The sequence below is a fragment of the Hordeum vulgare genome, chromosome 3H (assembly GCF_904849725.1).
Source record: "Hordeum vulgare subsp. vulgare chromosome 3H, MorexV3_pseudomolecules_assembly, whole genome shotgun sequence".
NCBI lineage: Eukaryota > Viridiplantae > Streptophyta > Magnoliopsida > Poales > Poaceae > Hordeum > Hordeum vulgare.
In genome coordinates this window covers 63,145,392-63,167,359 of record NC_058520.1, presented here as the reverse complement: position 1 = coordinate 63,167,359, position 21,968 = coordinate 63,145,392, and the positions used below count along the sequence as shown (strand labels likewise).

Below are 21,968 nucleotides of genomic sequence, written 5' to 3'. Positions count from 1 at the left end.
ATCCTATCGAAACTCTATGTATCCGTCACCTCAAGCTTTCTAGTCGAGCTCCATCCCCGCTTCTCCTCCTTTGACATTCAATACTTCCTTGACCGCCCTGCCAGATACCATCCGATACGGCTATACTCATCATGCCCGACAACTGTTCGATGAATTGCCAGAGCTAAAAAAAGTTCTCCCTTCTTGTTTCAAGCAGTTGATTTCGATTTGGATTACATACACGACCATTATGTTGAGTCGTTCGACGAGGAGGAATACACGAATGAGACAACGATAATGCAGCGGTCCTTGAAGACACGGAGAGTGCGGAGGAGCATGCTCTCAGTTTCAAGGGATCGATCAAGGGTCGTCGAGTGCTCAACCGTAAGAGGGTGCATGGCCATTTGATAGTGATGGTCAAGTTTTTTTTTTCCAATGCATTCCGCAAGGTTTACATTAAAAGAACAATCTTTCGCACCACATGAAACACCTGGTTTGCAACCCAAACTTGATAAAATAAATATTGTGCAAAAAATAAATAAACCAACTGACGACGGCCAGACAGTACTGATCGAGTCGTCTCGTCCTGCTATATGCTATCGACAGCGCATGCAAGCCGGCCTACCGGTTGCCGGCAACGAACGCTCTGAGGTTCCTCTCGGATAAGCCGCCCACGGCCGCTGCCGCCCGCGCCTTCTCCCTCCACAGCGCCGCCTTGGCGCGCACCACATCCGACGTGGCGAAGCCGATGCACCTCCGTAGCTCGTCGGCCTCCAGCACGCCGTCCTTCTCACTCACGGCGGCCCTGACCCCGGTGGCAAGCTTCCGCTCCACCAGCCACGCGTTGGTGCCCTGGTCCGTCCACTGCGGCACTCCCACGATCGGCACGCCGCACGCCACGCTCTCCAGCGTCGAGTTCCAACCGCAGTGCGTCACGAAGCACCCCACCGCCGGGTGCGAGAGAACCTTCCCCTGGTCGCACCACTCCACCACCATGCCCCCGCCGGTGCACAAGTCGTCGCCGTCGACCTCGCCGCGGTTGTCTTTCCTCAGAACCCACAGGAACGGCCGGCCGCTCTCCGCCATGCCGCGCGCCACCTCCGCGATCTGCCGCTTGCTCATCGTCGACAGGCTCCCGAAGGAGATGTAGACGACCGACCCCGCTTCCTGCGCGTCCAGCCAGTCAAGGTACCCCTTGCCGTCCTCCTTGAACAGGTCGTTGTTGTTGTTGGCCGACGCCGCCGATGTGCCCAGGAAGGAGAGCACGGGACCGATGGGGACGACGTCGATGCCGTGCTGGCGCAGCGTCGCCACTGCATCAGACTCCATGGCGTCGAACGTGTTGGCGAGCACGGTGGGCATGTCCTCGCGGCCCAGCACGTCGAGGAGCTCGCGGAACGCGGTGAGGACGAAGGCGTGGGGGTGGTCGTCGGAGGTGATGGTGAAGAACGACGGCAGGTCGCGCACGCGCATCGGCGGGAGCCCCCGGACGCGGACGTCCGCCCACGGGTCGCTCGCCGCGGCGGCGACGGCTTGGTCGAGGCCGTCGGTGCCTCGGAAGAAGTGGAAGTAGGAGGCGAGCACGGTGGCCGGCTGGATCCAATAGGCCGCGGCAGGAACGCCGTGTCCGCGCGCGACGCCGGCTACCCAGGAGAGGAGCACCGTGTACACCACCTGCGTGACGGGGGTGCCGGCGTCGCGGAGGCGCGCCAACACGCCGCCCAGCGTGCGGGCCCCCACGACCTTCAGGTTGGACATGTAGTCCGTGCTGTCATGCGCCGACCAGTCGAAGCCGTCGTCGAAACCGTCGGAGAAGGGCACGTAGCGGACGCCGGTGCCATCGACGTGGTCCATCGCCGCCGCGTCCACGTTGTCCTCCGGGAACATCTTGCGGCAGGCGGAGACGGCCGTGGAGAAGGAGACGCGGGCGCCCGGCGCGGCGCGGAGCAGGCGCAGCGCGAGGTGGCGCGCCGGGTTGATGTGGCCCTGCGCCGGGTACGTGACCACGAGGAAGTGCGGCGCCTCCCCCACGCGCTCAACCTCCTGCGCCACCATGGCCGGCATTGCTGCGAGCGACGCGATGCGAGTGCAATAGCGAGCGCACGTAAGAGTGTCTTGGAGCTCGTCGATGTGTGTGCGTCGTTGCTGAGTTGGGTTGCGGTGAGTCATCGACGGGCTTCGGCTTCGGTTGGTATATACACGGCGGAGATGACGAAAGCGCTGAGCTGAGGTTGTAGTAAGACTGGGCTGGCGCTGGGCACGGTACAGATGTAAGCTAAGAAGCTGTGGATTGGCAAATATTAATGGCTGGAGGCTGGAGCCAGTCACGGTACGTATGAGTTATCACGTTGGCTAGTTACCAGGTGTCACGGTACCTATGAGTTATCACGTTGGCTGGAGGCTGGAGCCAAGTTGGTCTCAGTTGCATAGACCAAACACACAGTACCTGGCCGGACACCCGGCCGCGTCCAGTGTAATGGTGAGCCAGGACCTGGCCGGAGACGGACACAACATGGCTCGCCGCTACGTCGCCGGCAGGGAAGATGAACGAGGTTGATGGCAGTGACCGAGGTAGCAATGCAATAACTTTTAGATGTGGCGGAGTTTATGAACGAGAAAGAAAGACGTGTATAACTCAACTATGGAAGATCTCATTCAAATATTCGATACATATTACTTGGTGTTCAACAAATACGATAAAAATCTAAAAATGAAATGTTGGCCCTCTAAATGGCTCACTTGATGAAGATTACATAGTTGATGCATATCGGGTTATTTCTTTGTACAGGTCTTGATGCATTTCAAGGTGAACTCGGTGGTGGTGTTTGATGTTTGTGGATTTCTTGAACGAGTATTTCGTCATAATTGTTTTTCTCGGTGCAAAATAACTAAAATAATAATTGTATGAACTCATGCATAAAGTACTCGAAGAGTTGGGTGTGATTTGCTACGCCGTTGATGTTGTTGGGTTTATTAAGGAAAGTTACTCACTTTCTTTCAAAATATAAGGAGTATTACTCTTTCAAAAAGTCATATCTTTTAAGCTTGATCCAATTTTTAGATGAATATATCAAAATTCATAATATTAAATCGGATTCATCACGAAATGAATTTCCAATTTTTTTTGTTTAATATTGTGAATGTTGATATTTTTTAATTTGAATTTGGTCAAAGTTAAAGAAATTTGACTTCTCAAAAAACTAATACCCTTTATATTTTGGAACTCATACAATATTTGGTCTGGCGGGTGGGGAAGATGATGGAGGGTATTCTATTTTTAATTCTAATGCAGTGATTTGATGGGTCTTTTATGGTGTGGTTTTGTGTTACCCGCTAACCAACGTATATTTAGCGTGGGGTTATATATTTTTATAGGGCGATTGATCCTGATTGATTTGAAAAATCATTGGCCAAGTCAAAATTATAATCCAAATCCAAAATTGAATACCTCAGTTGAAGTGATAGAGGCGAAGTTGTCCCAATCTTTCGATGAGATGGTGGCTATCGTTTTTGGCAGAGTAGACTTTGACGATCCGACTACGAACGTGCGAAGACTTCGCGCCTTAGGAATCGCTAAACCAACAACGAGAGGTTATTTACCACGCCGGAGCATGATCAACCTAACCACGAGGGGTCTGTTTCCTGCCCGCAAACGAAGAACAAGCAAGAAACTAAAATTACAATCTGGATATTGCGAATATAAGAGGAAAACTTTATTGATGAAGTTGGGATTCTGTAACGTCTTCGTCTAGTCGTAGAACACAAACGAAGGACGCGAAGTTTCAGCTATGACGAACTTGTAATCTAAACAAAACTCGAGTCTAAATGGTGCCCTAAGGGTTGTATATATGAGGAAATAGAGAGGGATTTTCGTGACCCTTGGAGGAGGGGTCCGAAAACGACCCTAAGCTCGGTTTCCCCACACATACAGACTCCAAAAACAACCTATGAGCTAGTATTTCGAAATTACATGGGCCAGACCCGAAACTAATGTGACGCAGCACCTATAATAGACTATGGACGAAATTTATGAAGTGACATCTTGTATATTTCGTCCAAGCATTCATATTTTCCTTGTGATGGCTTCAAAGTCTGAAAATCACCACTAGAAGATCCCTTGTTGTTTCCCACGTGTGCACCTTCCCCTTCATGCTTGATCCCTCCAATGACCATCCTCTTGTCCATGTTAGGTCCCTCATTCATAAGCAAAACAAAAGTTTCTAATTTAGGCACCATCATATGTTCATGAACATTAGAATGATTTCCAAGAAACGGAAGTACCTGGTAATTCAATTGGCATGCGCGAGCTCTAGTAACTGATTCAGTAGGTATAGCACGTGTAACAATGGTATCGATGTCCTCATCATCCTCCCTTTATTGAATTGAAGTCGTCCTCGACGGAAGCTCATCTTCGTCACCCAAATAAGGCTTCAAATTTGCAAAGTTAAAAGTGGGACTAACCCCAAACTCTACGGGCAGCTCAAGTTTATATGCATTATCATTTTTTTTTCTAACACCTTAAAAGAACCATCAGCACGTGGCATTAGCTTTGACTTGCACAAATCAGGAAATCTATCCTTACGCAAATGCAACCAAACAAGATCTTCAGGTGCAAAGACAACATGTTTTCTACCCTTATCTCCAACAAGTTTGTATTTAGCATTCATACGCTCAATATTTTCCTTAGTTACCTCATGCATTTTTAATATCAATTCAGCATGTTATTTAGCAACAAAATTAACTTTCTCTGAAGATGAAAGAGGCAACAAATCAATAGGTGCACGAGGTATGAAACCATAGAAAAATTTAAAAGGGTACATCTTAGTAGTAGAATGCAATGAACGATTCTATGAAATTTCAATACGAGGCAAGCATTCTTTCCACATTTTCAAGTTATTATTCAAAACAGCCCTAAGCATAGTAGATAATGTTCTATTGACTACTTCAGTTTGTCCATCAGTTTGGGGGTGACATGTAGTACTAAAAAGTAATTTAGTCCCCAGCTTAGCCCATAAACATCTTGAAAAGTGGCTAAGAAATTTAACATCAAGATCTGAAACAATTTTATTTGGCACACCATGCAAGCGAATAATTTCATGAAAGAAAAAAATTAGCAACATTAGCAACAACATCATTTTTATGACATGGTATGTAGTGTGCCATTTTTGAAAATCTATTCACGACAACAAATATGCTATCCCTCCCCTTCTTTGCTCGAGGTAAACCTAAAACAAAGTCCATAGATATTTCCTCCCAAGGAATACTAGGTACACGCAAAGGCATATATAAACCATGAGGATTGAGTCGTGACTTAGCTTTTTGGCATGTAGTGCAACGAGCAACAAAACGATCAACATCACGTCTCATCTTTGGCCAAAAGAAATGTGTAGCAAGTACGTCCTCTATATTATTCATGCCAAAGTGTCCCATCAATCCTCCTCCATGCGCCCCCCTGCAACAACAAAATACGAATAGAGCTAGCTGGAATGCATAGCTTGTTACTACGGAACACAAATCCATCACTAATGACAAACTTGTTCCTTGTTCTCCCTTCTTTACAATTCTGGAACACATCTTTAAATTTAGCATCATGCACATATTGATCTTTGATGGTCTCCAAAACAAATATTTTAAAGTCAAGTTGTGAAAGCATAGTATAACAACGAGACAATGCATCGGCAATAACATTTTCTTTACCCTTCTTGTGTTTAATGGCATAAGGGAAAGTTTCAATGAATTCAACCCATTTAGCATGTCGATGGTTCAGTTTTTCTTGACTTTTATTATGTTTCAAAGATTCATGATCAGAATATATAACAAATTCTTTGGGCCATAAATAATGTTGACATGTTTCCAAAGTCCGAACAAGAGCTTATAATTCCTTATCATAAGTAGAATAATTCACACTAGGCCCACTTAATTTTTCAGAAAAGTATGCAACAGGTTTACCATCTTGGAATAACACACCTCCTAATCCAATTCCACTAGCATCACATTCAAGCTCGAAAGTCTTATTAAAATCAGGAAGTTGGGGTAAAGGAGCATGTGTTAACTTATCTTTCAATACTGTGAAGGCTTCTTCATATGCAGTACCCCCAAGCAAATGGGACATTCTTTTTTGTAAGCTCATTGAGAGGTGCAGCAATGGTGCTGAAATCTCTCACAAAACGCCAATAGAAACCAGCGAGGCCAAGAAAAATCCTCACTTGTGTGACCGTTTTGGGTTGTGGCCAACTCTTGATAGCTTCAATCTTGGCTTTATCAACTTCAATTCCCTACGGAGTAACAACATAGCCAAGAAAAGATACCCGGTCGGTGCAAAAGGTGCACTTCCCAAGGTTACCAAACAAACATGCATCACGTAGAGGAAGAAAAACAACACGTAAATGTTTCAAATCTTCCTCCAAAGATCTACTATAAACGAGTATATCATCAAAATAGACTACCACAAATCATCCAATGAAAGCACGTAAAACCTCGTTCATTAATCTCATGAAAGTGCTAGGTGCATTAGTTAACCCAAAAGGCATGACTAATCACGCATATAATCCAAACTTAGTTTTAAATGTTGTTTTCCATTCATCTCCCAATTTCATACGAATTTGACGGTATCCACTATGCAAATCAACTTTGGGGAAAATGGTAGAGCGAGTTAATTCATCAAGCATATCATCTAACCTAAGAATAGGATGGCGATAACGAATAGTAATATTATTGATGCCTCTACAATCAACACACATTCGCGATGTAGCATCCTTTTTTGGCACTAGAATAATAGGAACAACACAAGGACTAAGGGATTCACGTATATAACCTTTGTCAAGTAGCTCATGTGCTTGATGCATAATCTCCTTCGTCTCCTCTGGATTGGTACGGTATGGAGCACGGTTGGGTAGCGATGCACCGGGAATTAAGTCAATCTCATGCTTAATCCCTCTAATAGGTAGTAATCTCGATGGCATGTCTTGTGGAAAGACGTCAGCGAACTCCTGCAAGATGTTAGTGACAGTAGGAGGCAAAGAGGGAGGCACATCCCCGAAAGAAAATAATACCTCTTTGCACACAAAAGCATAGCAAACATATGTTGTAAAATACAGATGAGTAATATCAGATTTAGTACCAAGTAAGCATCCACTCTTTAATTTTATTTCAGATGCGACGCTAGATTATGGTTTATTAGGATTATTGTGTTGCTCAAATTCCTTTGCCATATTCTGATTTTCACTCTTATTTAGCACATGTTTTGCTTTACTAGATCTAGCAACGTCATCTTTCATAATATGCTTAGGAGACATAGGAAGCAAGCTTATATTGTGATCCTTACGAACAAGAGTATATTGATTTGTCCTACCATGGTGTACAGATGTTTTATCAAATCGCCATGGTCTACCAAGTAAAACAGAGCATGCTTGCATGGGTACCACATCACAATAACATAATCAGAATATGTAGCAATGCTAAAATGCACACGAACAGTACGTGCTACCTTAACCTTGCCACTGTTGTTGAACCATTGGATGTAATAAGGATGAGGATGTGTACTGGTGGTGAGAGATAGCTTCTCCACCATCTTCATGCTAGCCAAGTTGTTGCAACTTCCTCCATCGATGATGACACAAACAGAACGTTCCTTCACAACTCCCTTTGTATGGAACAAATGGTGTCGCTAATTTTCCTCAACCTGTGTTACTTGCACACTCAAAACATGTTGAGCAACTAAACTTTCATACATGTCGGCGTAGTCAGCGGCCGTGTATTGTTTTTTCCTGTTCAGTATCGTCGACACTCTGTTCGTCACTAGCAAGAAGATCCAAAGTCTCATCATCATAATCATTAGCGGAGTCATATCTACCATCCTCAGTAACAACCATCACAAGCTTGGGTGGACAATCTCTTGCATAGTGACAGCCACCCTGGCAGCGATGACATATAACCTCATGTGTTCGCCCTGTGGACACAACGGATGAAGACGCGTTCTGTGCAGGCCTGAAAGGTCTGCTCTTGGAGGAAGGTGGGTCACATGCTTGTTTCCTGCTGTCTCGGCTGGAGTTAGTGGATAAAATAGGAAGAGCCGCAACAGGATGTGTGGAAGCAGATGAGGTTCATGGCGTCCATGATGAAGTGTGACCTGCAAAAATAATTAGTTCTCGCCAATGCCTATCGATCCTGCACTTCACGTTCACCTTTGTAAGCAAGATGGAATAAACGAGTGATAGTGTTATACTCCCTATACTCTAAAATAGTCTGAATATCTCTATTTAATCCACTCATAAAATGTGCAAGCATAGCTTCATTCTCCTCAACAATACCACATCGAATCATGCCAGTTTGTAATTCATGATAATATTCTTCTATAGAATTTTTGCCTTATCTTAAACGCTTCAGTTTTTTAAATAATTCACGTTGATAATATGACGGAACCCAACGAGTTCGCAAAGTAGTTTTCAAAGCAGCCCAAGTAGTTAGAATATTAGCATGATGTATTCTACAATGTTCAGACCAACAAACACAAGCAAAACTAGTGAATGAATAAACAGCAGCAACAACACGTCTATCCTTAGAAAATTGTAAGCATGTAAAACGTTGCTCTGTTTCTAACTCACATGTAAGATATATATATATATATCAGGACCATATTGATACGTCTCCAACGTATCTATAATTTTTTATCTTGTCAAACTTTGCATGTTTTGTATGCCTTTCATATCTTTTTTGGGACTAACTTATTAACTCAGTGTCAAGTGCGAGTTCCTGTTTTTCCGTGTTTTTTACCCTTTTCAGAGGAGGATTTTAAACGTGTCCAAACGGAATAAAACTTTCGAAAAGATTTTTTCCAAAACAGAAGATACGCACGAGACTTGAGAACCAAGGCAGGGGCCACCAGGGGACGCCACAAGCCCCCTAGGCACGGCCAGGGGGCCCGCACCTAGCAGGCTTGTGGGCCCCCTGTGGCTCGTCTGCCCTACCTCTTCCGCCTATAAATTCAAAAAAATTCCAAAACTGCGAGAGAGATCCACGAAAATACTTTTTCGCCGCCGCAAGCTTCTGTCTCTGCAAGATCCCATCTGGGGCACGTTCTGGTGCCCTGCCGGAGGGGGATTCGGATACGGATGGCTTCTTCATCAACACCATGACCTCTCCGATGATGCGTGAGTACTTCACCATAGACCTTCGGGTCCATAGCTAGTACCTAGATGGCTTCTTCTCTCTCTTGGATCTTCAATACAAAGTTCTCCATGATCTTCATGGAGATCTATCCGATGTAATATTCTTTGCAGTGTGTTTGTCAAGATTCGATGAATTATGGATTTATGATCAGATTATCTATGAATCTTATTTGAGTTTCTTCTCATCTCTTTTATGCATGATTTCATATCCTTGTAATTATCTTCGAGTTGTGGGTTTTGTTTGGCCAACTTGATATATGATTCTTGCAATGGGAAAAGTGCTTGGTTTTGGGTTCATATCGTGCGGTGACCTCTCCCAGTGACAGAAGGGGAAGCGAGGGTAAAAAGATGGGGTTTTCATCATTGGTTTGAGTTTATCCCTCTACATCATGTCACCTTGCTTAAGGCGTTACTCTGGTCGTCATGAACTCAATGCACTAGATGCATGCTGGATAGCGGTCGATGTGTGGAGTAATAGTAGTAGATGCAGAAAGTATCGGTCTACTTGTCTCGGACGTCATGCCTATATGTATGATCATTGCCTTAGATATCATCATGACTTTGCGCGGTTCTATCAATTGCTCGAGAGTAACTTGTTCACCCACCGTATTATTTGCTATTTTGAGAGAAGCCTCCAGTGAACACTATGGCCCCCGGGATTACTTCACACCATATTTTCAGCCTTACACTTTTACTTCGTTGCACTTTCCGCCTTCAGATCTCACTTTGCAATCAATCTTGAAGGTATTGACAACCCCTTTATAGTGTTGGGTGCAAGCTCTTTTGTGTTTGCACAGGTACTCTGGGCTTGGCGTGATTCTCCTACTGGATTGATACCTTGGTTCTCAAACAGAGGGAAATACTTACTGCTCCTGTGCTGCATCACCCTTTCCTCTTCAAGGGAAAAACCAACGCAAGCTCAAGAGGCAGCAGAAGGATTACTGGCGCCGTTGCCGGGGAGGATCAAGTCAAGAACTCATCCAAGTAAGTGTCGCAAACTCATCTCTTGCATTTACTTTTTTGCCTCTCGTTTTCCTATCCCCCACTTCTGAAAAACAAAAATTTACAAAAATATTTGCCTTTTTTCGTTTGCCCTTTTCTCTCGCTTGCTTTCTGTTCGCTTGTGTGCTTGTTTGCTTGCTGAAGTCACCATGACTGAAAACACCAAACTTTGTGACTTCTCGAATACTGATAATAATGATTTTCTTAGTACTCCGATTGCTCCCGCCACTAGTGCGGAATCATACGAAATCAATGTTGCTTTGCTGAATCTTGTTATGAAAGAGCAATTCTTCGGCCTTCCTAGTGAAGATGCCGCATCCCATCTTAATACCTTCATTGAGCTTTGCGATATGCAAAAGAAGAAAGATGTGGATAATGATGTGATTAAATTGAAGCTTTTTACGTTCTCGTTGCGAGATCCAGCCAAAACTTGGTTTTCGTCTTTACCCAAAAATAGTATTGATTCTTGGAACAAGTGCAAAGATGCTTATATATCCAAGTATTTTCTGCCGGCTAAGGTTATCTCTCTTCGTAATGATATCATGAATTTTAAGCAACTTGATCATGAACATGTTGCACAATCTTGGGAGAGAATGAAATCGATGATTAGAAATTGTCCCGCTCATGGCTTGAGTCTTTGGATGATTATACAAATCTTCTACGCTGGCTTGAATTTTGCTTCTAGAAATATCTTGGACCCCGCCTCAGGTGGAACGTTCATGGAAATCACGTTAGGATAAGCCACAAAACTCCTAGACAATATCATGACGAACTACTCTCAGTGGCGCACTGAAAGGTCACCTACTAGTAAGAAGGTACACGCTATAGAAGAAATTAACTTGCTGAGTGCTAAGATGGATGAGTTAATGAATATGGTTGCTAGTAGAAGTGCTCCTTTAGATCCTAATGACATGCCCCTGTCTTCCTTGATTGAGAGTAGCAACGCTAGCTTGGAGGTTAATTTTGTTGGTAGGAATAATTTTGGCAACAACAACGCTTTTAGAGGAAACTATGTTCCTAGGCCTTTTCCTAGTAACCCCTCTAATAACTTTGGCAACTCCTACAACAATACTCATGGAAATTACAATAGATTACCCTGTGATCTAGAGAGTAATATCAAAGAGTTTATCAACTCGCAAAAGATTTTCAATGCATCCATAGAGGAAAAACTACTAAAAATTGATGATTTGGCTTGGAGCGTTGATAGAATGTCTAGTGATATTGATGCTTTGAAAGTTAGATGTGCTCCTCCCAAGATCAATATGGATGAAACTTTGAAATCTATGCGTGTTTCCATGAGTGAGAGCAAAGAAAGAACCGCCCAAATTCGTGCTAGACATGAATGGCTTAAAAGGGCATGTTCTCGTGATAAGAATCACGAAGATCTTAAAGTGCTTGGTGTGACTCCCATTGAATCTTTGTTTTCTTGTGTCAAACCTAATGATGATGGGGCTGGATATGAATCCACTTTGGTTGAAAAACGCCCCAATGATTCGGTGTCCATCTATCTTGATGCTAAAAGCATTGAAAGTGGAGTAGAAGATATTAAAACCTTGAGTAGTAATGAAACTACTACTTTGGATTTCAAGGAATTCAATTATGATAGTTGCTCCTTGATTGAATGCATTTCCTTGATGCAATCCATGCTAAACGCTCCACACACTTATAGCCAAAACAAGGCCTTTACCGATCATATCGTCGATGCTATGATAAAATCTCTTGAAGAGAAACTTGAATTGGAAGTTTCTATCCCTAGAAAGCTTCATGATGATTGGGAACCTACTATCAAAATCAAAATCAAAAACTATGAATGCAATGCTTTGTGTGATTTGGGTTCTAGTGTTTCCGCGATTCCAAAGTCTTTATGTGATGTTCTGGGTTTTAATGAGATTGAGGAGTGTTCTCTTAATTTGCATCTTGTGGATTCTACTGTCAAGAAACCCATGGGAAGGATCAATGATGTTCTTATTATTGCAAATAGGAACTATATACCCGTGGATTTCATTGTGCTTGACATTGATTGCAATCCTACATGCCCTATCATTCTTGGTAGACCTTTCCTAAGGACTATCGGTGCTATCATCGATATGAAGGAAGGGAATATTAGATTTCAATTCCCTTTAAAGAAGGCCATGGAGCATTTTCCTAGAAAGAAAATAAGATTGCCTTATTAATCCATGATGAGGGATACTTATGCTTTGAGCACCAAAGACGACGATACGTGATTCTATCGCCTTATGCCTAGCTAAGGGCGTTAAACAAGGTATCAATCCAGTGGAGGAGTATCTCAAGATCCTGCACAAACACAAAAGCTTGCTCCCAACGCTATGAAGGGGCTGTCAATCCCTTATAGATTGTTTTACAAGTGAGAACTGAAAGCAACAAAGTAACAAAGCAAAGTAAAAGCGGAGGTGTAAACGATGGATGTGAATAGACCCGGGGGCCGTAGTGTTTACTAGTGGCTTCTCTCATGAAAGCAAGTAGACGATGGGTGAACAAATTACTGTCGAGCAATTGATAGAACTGCGCAAAGTCGTGACGATATCTATGCAATGATTATATATATAGGCATCACGTCCAAAACAAGTAGACCGATACTTTCTGCAACTACTACTATTACTCCACACGTCGACCGCTATCCAGCATGCATCTAGTGTATTAAGTCCATAAGAACAGAGTAACGCCTTAAGCAAGATGACATGATGTAGAGGGATAATCTCAAACCAATGATAAATACCCCATCTTTTTACCCTTGATGGTAACTACTTGATGTGTGCCTTGTTGCCCCTTCTATCACTGGGAAAGGTCACCGCACGGTATGAACCCAAAACCAAGCACTTCTCCCATTGCAAGAATCATAGATCTAGTTGGCCAAACAAAACCCAAGAATCGGAGAGACTTACAAGGATATCAAATCATGCATATAAGAAATCAGCAAAGACTCAAATATATATCATAGATAATCTGATCACAAATCGACAATTCATCGAATCTCGACAAACACACCGCCAAAGAAGATTACATCGGATAGATCTCCATGAAGATCATGGAGAACTTTGTATTGAAGATCCAAGAGAGAGAAGAAGCCATCTAGCTACTAACTACGGACCCGTAGGTCTGAAGTGAACTACTCACGAGTCATTGGAGGGGGGATGATGATGATGAAGAAGCCCTCCAACTCCAAAGTCCCCTTCGGCAGGGCGCCTGGAAGGGTCTCCAGATGAGATCTCGCGGAAACGGAAGCTTGTGGCGGTGGAAAAGTATTTTTGAGGCTCCCCTGGTTTTTTGCTGAATATTTGGGAATATATAGGCCAATGATCTAGGTCAGGGGGCGCCCAGGGAGGCCACAAGCCCTGACACCGCCGCCTCCCCCTGGTGGCGGAGTGGGAGCTTGTGGGCTCCCTCGAGCCCACCTGGCTTGGCCCAGAGGCCCCCTGATCTTCTTCCGTTCGGGAAAAAATCATTTCGGGGTTTTTATTCTGTTTGGACTCTGTTGGAAAATCAGATCCGAAAAGAGTCAAAAACACAGAAAAACAGGAACTGGAACTTGGCACTAAATTAATAAGTTAGTCCCAAAAAAGATATAAAAGGTACATAAAATATCCAAAGAAGACAAGATAACAGCATGAAACCATAAAAAATTATAGATACGTTTGAGACGTATCATCCACACCATCATAATTCTGTTATGATTGTTTCTTTTGTGTTTCCTTTTGTGTTTAAGCCAAGCAAAACCTTTATGACTAGTCTTGGTGATGGTTGTTTGATCCTGCTCGAAAAAGACAGAAACTTTTTGCTCACGAGATTATTTTTCATTTTTATTCAGACAGAGCTTTTAAGTTGATTCTTTTTGCTGCTGGTTGATATGAATTTTTCGCAGGCTGTTGTAATTGTTCAGAATTTTTGAGGTAAAGAAGTATACTAAGTATACAGATTGCTACAGATTGGTCTGTTTTTGGCAGATTCTGTTTTTGTTGAGTTGGTTGCTTGTTTTGATGAAACTATGGATAGTATCGGGGGTACTAGCCATGCAAAAGTGAGAATACAGTAATCTAACACCAATATAAACAGAAATCAAGATTGCTACAGTACCTAAAGAGGTGGTAGTTTGTTTTCTTGTGCTAATGATATCACGAGTTTTTGTTTAAGTTTTGTGTTGTGAAGTTTTCAAGTTTTGGGTGATGTTCTCATGGACAAATTGATAAAGAGTGGAATGAGCTCAAGCTTGGGGATGCCAAAGGCATCCCAAGCCAAATTCAAGGACACAAAAAATCCTAAGCTTGGGGATGCCCCGGGAAGGCATCCCCTCTTTCGTCTTCAATCCATCGGTAACATTACTTGGAGCTATATTTTTGTTCACCACATGATATGTGTTTTGCTTGGAGCGTCTTGTATCGTAGGAGTCTTTTATTTTTGTTGTGTCACAATCATCCTTTCTGCACACCTTTTGAGAGAGACATGCACTCATCGTGAATTTTCTAGAATGCTCATCGTGCTTCACTTATATCTTTTGAGCTAGATAATTTTGCTCTGTGTGCTTCACTTAGATATTTTAGAGCACGGTAGTGCGTGACTTGGTAGTTGGTTTGTGCTATGAAAATAGTCCCAGAGGTGATAGGTACCCAAAGAGGATACAAAAACTTCCATCTTCATGAGAATTGAGTAGAAATAGAAGTTTGATTCCTCTCAATTAGTTTTGAGACGTGGATTTGGTAATATTAAGGGTTATGTTAGTAGGGTTTTGTGAATCTAGAAATACTTGTGTTGAAGTTAGTGATTCCCGTAACATGCACGTATGGTGAACCGCTATGTTAGGAAGTCGGAGCATAATTGATCTATTGATTGTCATCCTTTGTGTTGCGGTCGGGATCGCGCGATGGTTAACGCCTACCAACCCTTCCCCTAGGAGTATGCATTTAGCACTTTGTTCCGATTACTAATAAAAACGTTCGCAACAAGTATGTGAGTTCTTCATGACTAATGTGAGCCCATGGTATAGATGCACTTTCACCTCCCACCATTTCTAGCCTCTCTAGTACCGCGCAATTTTCGCCGGTGCACAAACCCACCATATGCCTTCCTCACAACAACCATCATACCTACCTACTATGGCATTTTCATAGCCATTCCGAGATATATTGACATGCAACTCCCACCGTTCTGTCTCATGACATGTGTCGTCACTCTCATATTGCCATTGCATGATCGTAAGATAGCTAGCGAGATGTTTCAATGTCATACACCAAGCTAGATCGTTGCACATCCCGGTACACTGCCGGAGGCATTTCCTATAGAGTCATCATCGTTCTAAGCTTTGAGCTGTGAGTAAATAAAAGTGTGATGATCATCATTATTAGAGCATTGCCCATGTGAGGAAATAAAAAAAAGAGGCCCAAGAGCCCAAACAAAAAAAGAAAAAAAAGAGAAAAAGAGAGAAGGGACAATGCTACTATCTCTTTACCACACTTGTGCTTCATAATAAGCACCGTGTTCTTCATGATTGAGAGCCTCTCGTTTTGTCACCACCATATACTAGTGGGAATCTTTATTTTATAACTTGGCTTGTATATTCCAATGATGGGCTTCCTCAAAATTGCCCTAGGTCTTCGTGAGCAAGCAAGTTGGATGCACACCCACTAGTTCTGCTTTTGAGCTTTCACATACTTATAGCTCTAGTGCATCCTTCGTATGGCAATCCCTACTCATTCACATTGATATCTACTAATGGGCATCTCCATAGCCCTTTAATACGCCGAGTCAATGTTACCATCTCCTTTTTTTCTCACAACCACCACCACACTCTATTCCACCTATAGTGCTATATCCATGGCTCACGCTCATGTATTGCGTGAGAGTTGAAAAAGGTTTGAGAAAGTAAGAGTGCAAAAACAATTACTTGGCCAATACCGGGGTTGTGCATGATTTAAATTAGTTGTGTGAGGATGATGGAGCATAGCCAGACTATATGATTTTGTAGGGATAACTTTCTTTGGCCTTGTTATTTCGAAAGTTCATGATCACCTTGCTAGTTTGCTTGAAGTATTATAGTTTTCATGTCAATAGAAAACTATTGTTTTGAATTTTACGGATCTGAACATTCATGTCACATGAAAGAAGTTACGAAGGAAAATTATGCTAGGTAGCATTCCACATCAAAAATTCAGTCTTTATCACTTCCCTACTTGAGGACGAGCAGGAGTTAAGCTTGGGGATGCTTGATACGTCTCCAACGTATCTATAATTTTTTATGGTTCCATGATATTATCTTATCAAACTTTGGATGTTTTGTATGCCTTTTATATATTTTTTGGGACTAACTTATTAACTCAGTGTCAGTTCCTGTTTTTCCGTGTTTTGACCCTTTCTAGAGGAGGATTTTAAATGGTATCCAAACGGAATAAAACTTCTGAAAAGATTTTTTTCCGGAACAGAAGATACACACGAGACTTGAGAACCAAGGCAGGGGCCACCACGGGACCCCACAAGCCCCCTAGGCGCGGCCAGGGGGCCCACGCCTAGTAGGCTTGTGGGCCCCCTGTGGCTCATCTGCCCTACCTCTTCTGCCTATAAATTCATAAAAAATCCAAAACTGTGAGAGAGATCCACGAAAATACTTTTCCGCTACCGCAAGCTTCTGTCTCCGCAAGATCCCATCTGGGGCATGTTCTGGTGCCCTGTCGGAGGGGGGATTCAGATACGGAGGGCTTCTTCATCAACACCATGACCTCTCCGATGATGCGTGAGTAGTTCACCATAGACCTTCATGTCCATAGCTAGTAGCTAGATGGCTTCTTCTCTCTCTTGGATCTTCAATACAAAGTTCTCCATGATCTTCATGGAGATCTATCTGATGTAATTTTCTTTGCGGTGTGTTTGTCGAGATCCGATGAATTGTGGATTTATGATCAGATTATCTATGAATCTTATTTGAGTTTCTTCTGATGTCTTTTATGCATGATTTCATATCCTTGTAATTCTCTTCGAGTTGTGGGTTTTGTTTGGCGAACTTGATCTATGATTCTTGCAATGGGAGAAGTGCTTGGTTTTGGGTTCATACCGTGCGGTGACCTCTCCCAGTGATAGATGGGGCAGCGAGGCACGCATCATGTTGTTGCCATCAAGGGTAAAAATATGGGGTTTTCATCATTGGTTTGAGTTTATCCCTCTACATCATGTCATCTTGCTTAAGGCGTTACTCTGTTCGTCATGAACTCAATACACTAGATGCATGTTGGATAGCGGTCGATGTGTGGAGTAATAGTAGTAGATGCAGAAAGTATCAGTCTACTTGTCTCGGACATGATGCCTATATGTATGATCATTGCCTTAGATATCGTCATAACTTTGCGCGGTTCTATCAATTGCTCGACAGTAATTTGTTCACCCATGTATTATTTGCTATTTTGAGAGAAGCCTCTAGTGAACACTATGGCCCCCGGGTCTACTTCACACCATATTTTCAGCCTTACACTTTTACTTCGTTGCACTTTCCGCCTTCAGATCTCACTTTGCAATCAATCTTGAAGGGATTGACAACCCCTTTATAGCGTTGGGTGCAAGCTCTTTTGTGTTTGTGCAGGTACTCTGGACTTCGCGCGATTCTCCTACTGGATTGATACCTTGGTTCTCAAACTGAGGAAAATACTTAATGCTCCTGTGCTGCATCACCCTTTCCTCTTCAAGGGAAAACCAACGCAAGCTCAAGAGGAAGCACATATCTACCATCAAATGTAGAAATATTCAATTTAAGTTTAGGGAGATGGTCATGATCCCATACCTGAGGGGGTGGTGGAGCCCTACCATTGCGATTGTATCCATGTGGACGACTCGGTGCTTGTGGTGGTGGTTCTTGTCCCTGGTGCTGATTTGGAGCAACATCTGCCTCATCATCATTATCACCATCATAATCCTCATTCTGCTCAGCCATAGAAACCTTAGTAGTAGCAGTTGCAGGAGCAACATCACCAGAATTTTGTGCTTGATTAGAAGGCACACGTCACGCTCGTCCTACAAAATTCGGGCCTCGTTGTTGTTGTTGTTGTAAATATGCCCTAGAGGCAATAATAAATTGGTTATTATTATATTTCCTTGTTCATGATAATCGTTTATTATCCATGCTAGAATTGTATCGATTGGAAACTCAAATACATGTGTGGTTACATAGGCAACACACTGTCCCTAGTGAGCCTCTAATTGACTAGCTCGTTGATCAAAGATGGTCAAGGTTTCCTCGCCATAGGCAAGTGTTGTCACTTGATAACGGTATCACATCATTAGGAGAATTATGTGATGGACAAGACCCAAACTATAAATGTAGCATATTACCGTGTCAGTTTATTGCTACTGTTTTCTGCATGTCAATGTATTTGTTCCTATGACCATGAGATCATGCAACTCCTGGACACCGGAGGAATACCTTGTGTGTATCAAACGTCGCAACGTTATTGGGTGACTATAAAGGTGCTCTACAGGTATCTACAAAGGTGTGTGTTGGGTTGGCATGGATCAAGACTGGGATTTGTCACTCCGTGTGATGGAGAGGTATCTCGGGACCCACTCGGTAATACAACATCACAACAAGCCTTGCAATCAATGTGACTAAGGAGTTAGTTACGGGATCTTGTATTACGGAACGAGTAAAGATACTTGCCGGTAACGAGATTGAACTTGGTATGGAGATACCGACGATCAAATCTCAGGCAAGTAACATACCGAAGGACAAAGGGAACAACATACGGGATTAACTGAATCCTTGACATAGAGGTTCAACCGATAGAGATCTTTGTAGAATATGTAGGAGCCAATATGGACATCTAAGTCCCGCTATTGGTTATTGACCGGGGAGTGTCTTAGGTCATGTTTGCATAGTTCTCGAACCCGCATGGGTCTGCACACTTAAGGTTCAGTGACCTTTCGGTATTATTGAGTTATGTGTGTTTGGTAACCGAAAGTTGTTAGGAGTCCCGGATGAGATCTCGGACATCACAAAGAGCTCCATAATGGTACGGAGGTAAAGATTGATATATAGGAAAGTGGGTTTTGAACTCCGAGAAAGTTTCGGGCATTTCTGACAGTGTATCGGGAGTGACGAATGGGTTCTGGGGTCCACCAGGTGGGCCCACCCACCCCAAAGGGTCTCATGGGCTGTGGGAGGATGTGGACCAGCCCTTAGTGGGCTGGACGAAGCCTCCACTAAATCCCAAGGCGGATTGGAGGTGGGAAGGAAAGAAACCCAAAGGTGAAAAGGTGGAAAGGGTTTCCAAGTGGAGAGGAGGAATCCTACTCCTAGTAGGATTGGAGTAGGACTCCTCCACCTCCAATTTCGGCCAAACCTTGAGGGTTTGAGGCTGCCTCCTCCCCTCCCTCCCTCCTATATATACTAGAGGTTTTAGAGATGAGGGCTAACCATAATTGCCACGTGCTCCCTCTACTTCTCTCTAGATCTGTTTCTCCTCTAGTCTAGTTCGGTGGTGCTTAGGCGAAGCCCTGCTGGATTAGTTCACCACCACCACCACCACTCCGCCGTGCTGGAGAACTCATCTACCTCTCTGCCCCTCATGCTGGATCAAGAAGGTGGGGATCGTCATCGAGTTGTACGTGTGCTGAACGCGGAGGTGTCGTCCGTTCGGCACTAGATCGGGATGGATCGTGATGGGATCGTGGGACAGATCGTGATGAGATCGCGGGACAGGCTGCGATTTGGATCACGAAGATGTTCCACTACATCAACCGCGTTATATACGCTTGCGCTTAGCGATCTACAAGGGTATGTAGATTCACTCTCCCCTCTCGTAGATGATCATCACCATGGATAGGTATTGCGTGTGCGTACGGAATTTTTTGTTTCCCATGCAACGTCACCCCCCAGGTGGCGCGGCACCGTATCATGATCTGGATACGGTGGCAAGTGAGCGAGGATCGGGTCGTTACATCCTTAGTGGCGCGCTACATCAGTACCCAGGTGTAGTGGAAAATGAGCAAGGGTCTTCTCATTTGACTCGACGAGTGTGAAGCGTAAGGAAGCTAGTTGAGCCCAGGAGGATTCATTTAGGTAGTTGGAACGTAGGTTCTCTCACAGGTAAGCTTCGGGAGGTAGTTGATACAGCGGTGAGGAGAGGCGTTGATATCCTTTGCGTCCAAGAGAACAAATGGAGGGGACAGAAGGCGAAGGAGGTGGAGGGTACCAGCTTCAAGTTGTGGTACACGTGGGCGGTTGCAAACAGAAATAGAGTAGGCATCTTGATCAACAAGAGCCTCAAGTATGGAGTGGTAGACGTCAAGAGACATGGGGATCGGATTATCCTGGTCAAGCTGGTAGTTGGGGACTTAATTCACAACGTTATCAGCGTGTATGCCTCCCAAGTAGGCCACAATGAAAACACCAAGAGGGAGTTCTGGGAAGTCCTAGAGAACATGGCTAGGAGTGTATCGATTGGCGAGAGGCTCTTCATAGGAGGAGACCTCAATGGCCACGTGGGCACATCTAACACATGTTTTGAAGGGGTGCATGGGGGATTTTGCTATGGCATCATGAATCAAGAAGGAGAAGATGTCTTAAGCTTTGCGCTAGCCTACGACATGATCATAGCTAACACCCTCTTTAAGAAGAGAGAATCAGATCTACTGACGTACAGGAGGGGGAAACACTCTAGCCAGATTGATTTCATCCTCTTGAGAAGAGAATACATGCGTGCATGCCTAGACTATAAGGTGATACCTAGAGAGAGTGTTGTCCCTCAACATAAGCTTGTGGTTGCTGACTTCCGCTTTCGGGTTCGTGTCCAGCGGGACAAGCCTGTCAAAGTCGCTAGAACAAAGTGATGGAATCTCAAGGGTGAGGTAGCTCAGGCTTTCAAGGAGAGGGTTGTTAAGGAGGGCCCTTGGGAGGAAGGAGGTGATGCAGACAACATGTGGATGAAGACGGCGACTTGCATTCATAAGGTGGCCTCAAAGGAGTTTGGAGTGTCCAGGGGAAGTAGAAGAGAAGCTAAAGATACCTGATGGTGGAACGATGATGTGCAGAAGGCAATTAAGGAAAAGAAAGATTGTTTCAGATGCCTATATCTGGATAGGAGTGCAGACAACATAGAGAAGTACAAGATGGCAAATAAGGCCGCAAAGCGAGATCTGAGTGAAGCAAGGAGTCGGGCGTATGAGGACCTCTACCAACGGTTAGACACGAAGGAAGGCGAAAGGGACATCTGTAAGATGGCAAAGATCCGAGAGAGGAAGACGAGGAATGTTGACCAAATCAAGTGCATCAAGGACGGAGCAGACCAACTCTTGGTGAAGAACGAGGAGATTAAGCATAGATGGTGGGAGTACTTTTACAAACTATTCAATGGGGAGAGTGAGAGCTCTAGCATTGATCTGGACGACTCCTTTGATAATACTAGCAGGCGTTTTGTGCGGCGAATCTAGGAGTCGGAGGTCAAGGAGGCTTTAAAGAGGATGAAAGGAGGCAAGGCGATGGGCCCTGATTGTATCCCCATTGAAGTGTGGAGAGGCCTCAGGGACATAGCGATGGTATGGCTAACCAAACTTTTCAACCTCATTTTTCGGGCAAACGAGATGCCAGAAGAATGGAGACGGAGTATATTAGTACCAATCTTCAAGAACAAGGGGGATGTTGATAGTTGCACCAATTAACGTGGAATGAAACTGATGAGCCATACAATGAAGCTATGGGAGAGATTCATTGAGTACCGCTTAAGAAGAATGACAAGCGTGACCCAAAATCAGTTAGGTTTCATGCCCTGAAGGTCGACCATGGAAGCCATTTTCTTGGTACGACAACTTATGGAGAGATATAGGGAGCAA

The 21,968-nt window shown here is 43.9% G+C and overlaps 1 protein-coding gene across 1 annotated transcript; it reads right to left on the bottom strand.

Annotated features, from left to right (window-relative positions):
* Positions 1-257: 257 nt before the first annotated feature.
* On the bottom strand, positions 258-2,043 carry LOC123439524 (UDP-glycosyltransferase 75C1-like). Its single transcript, XM_045116231.1, has one exon. The coding sequence runs from the start codon at positions 2,041-2,043 to the stop codon at positions 601-603; it is 1,443 nt and encodes a 480-aa protein (XP_044972166.1). The 3' UTR covers positions 258-600.
* Positions 2,044-21,968: the final 19,925 nt, after the last annotated feature.

Bases quoted from the DNA above. Each gene is read 5' to 3' on its own strand.
- LOC123439524 (XM_045116231.1), bottom strand. From the start codon at position 2,043: ATGCCGGCCATGGTGGCGCAGGAGGTTGAGCGCGTGGGGGAGGCGCCG.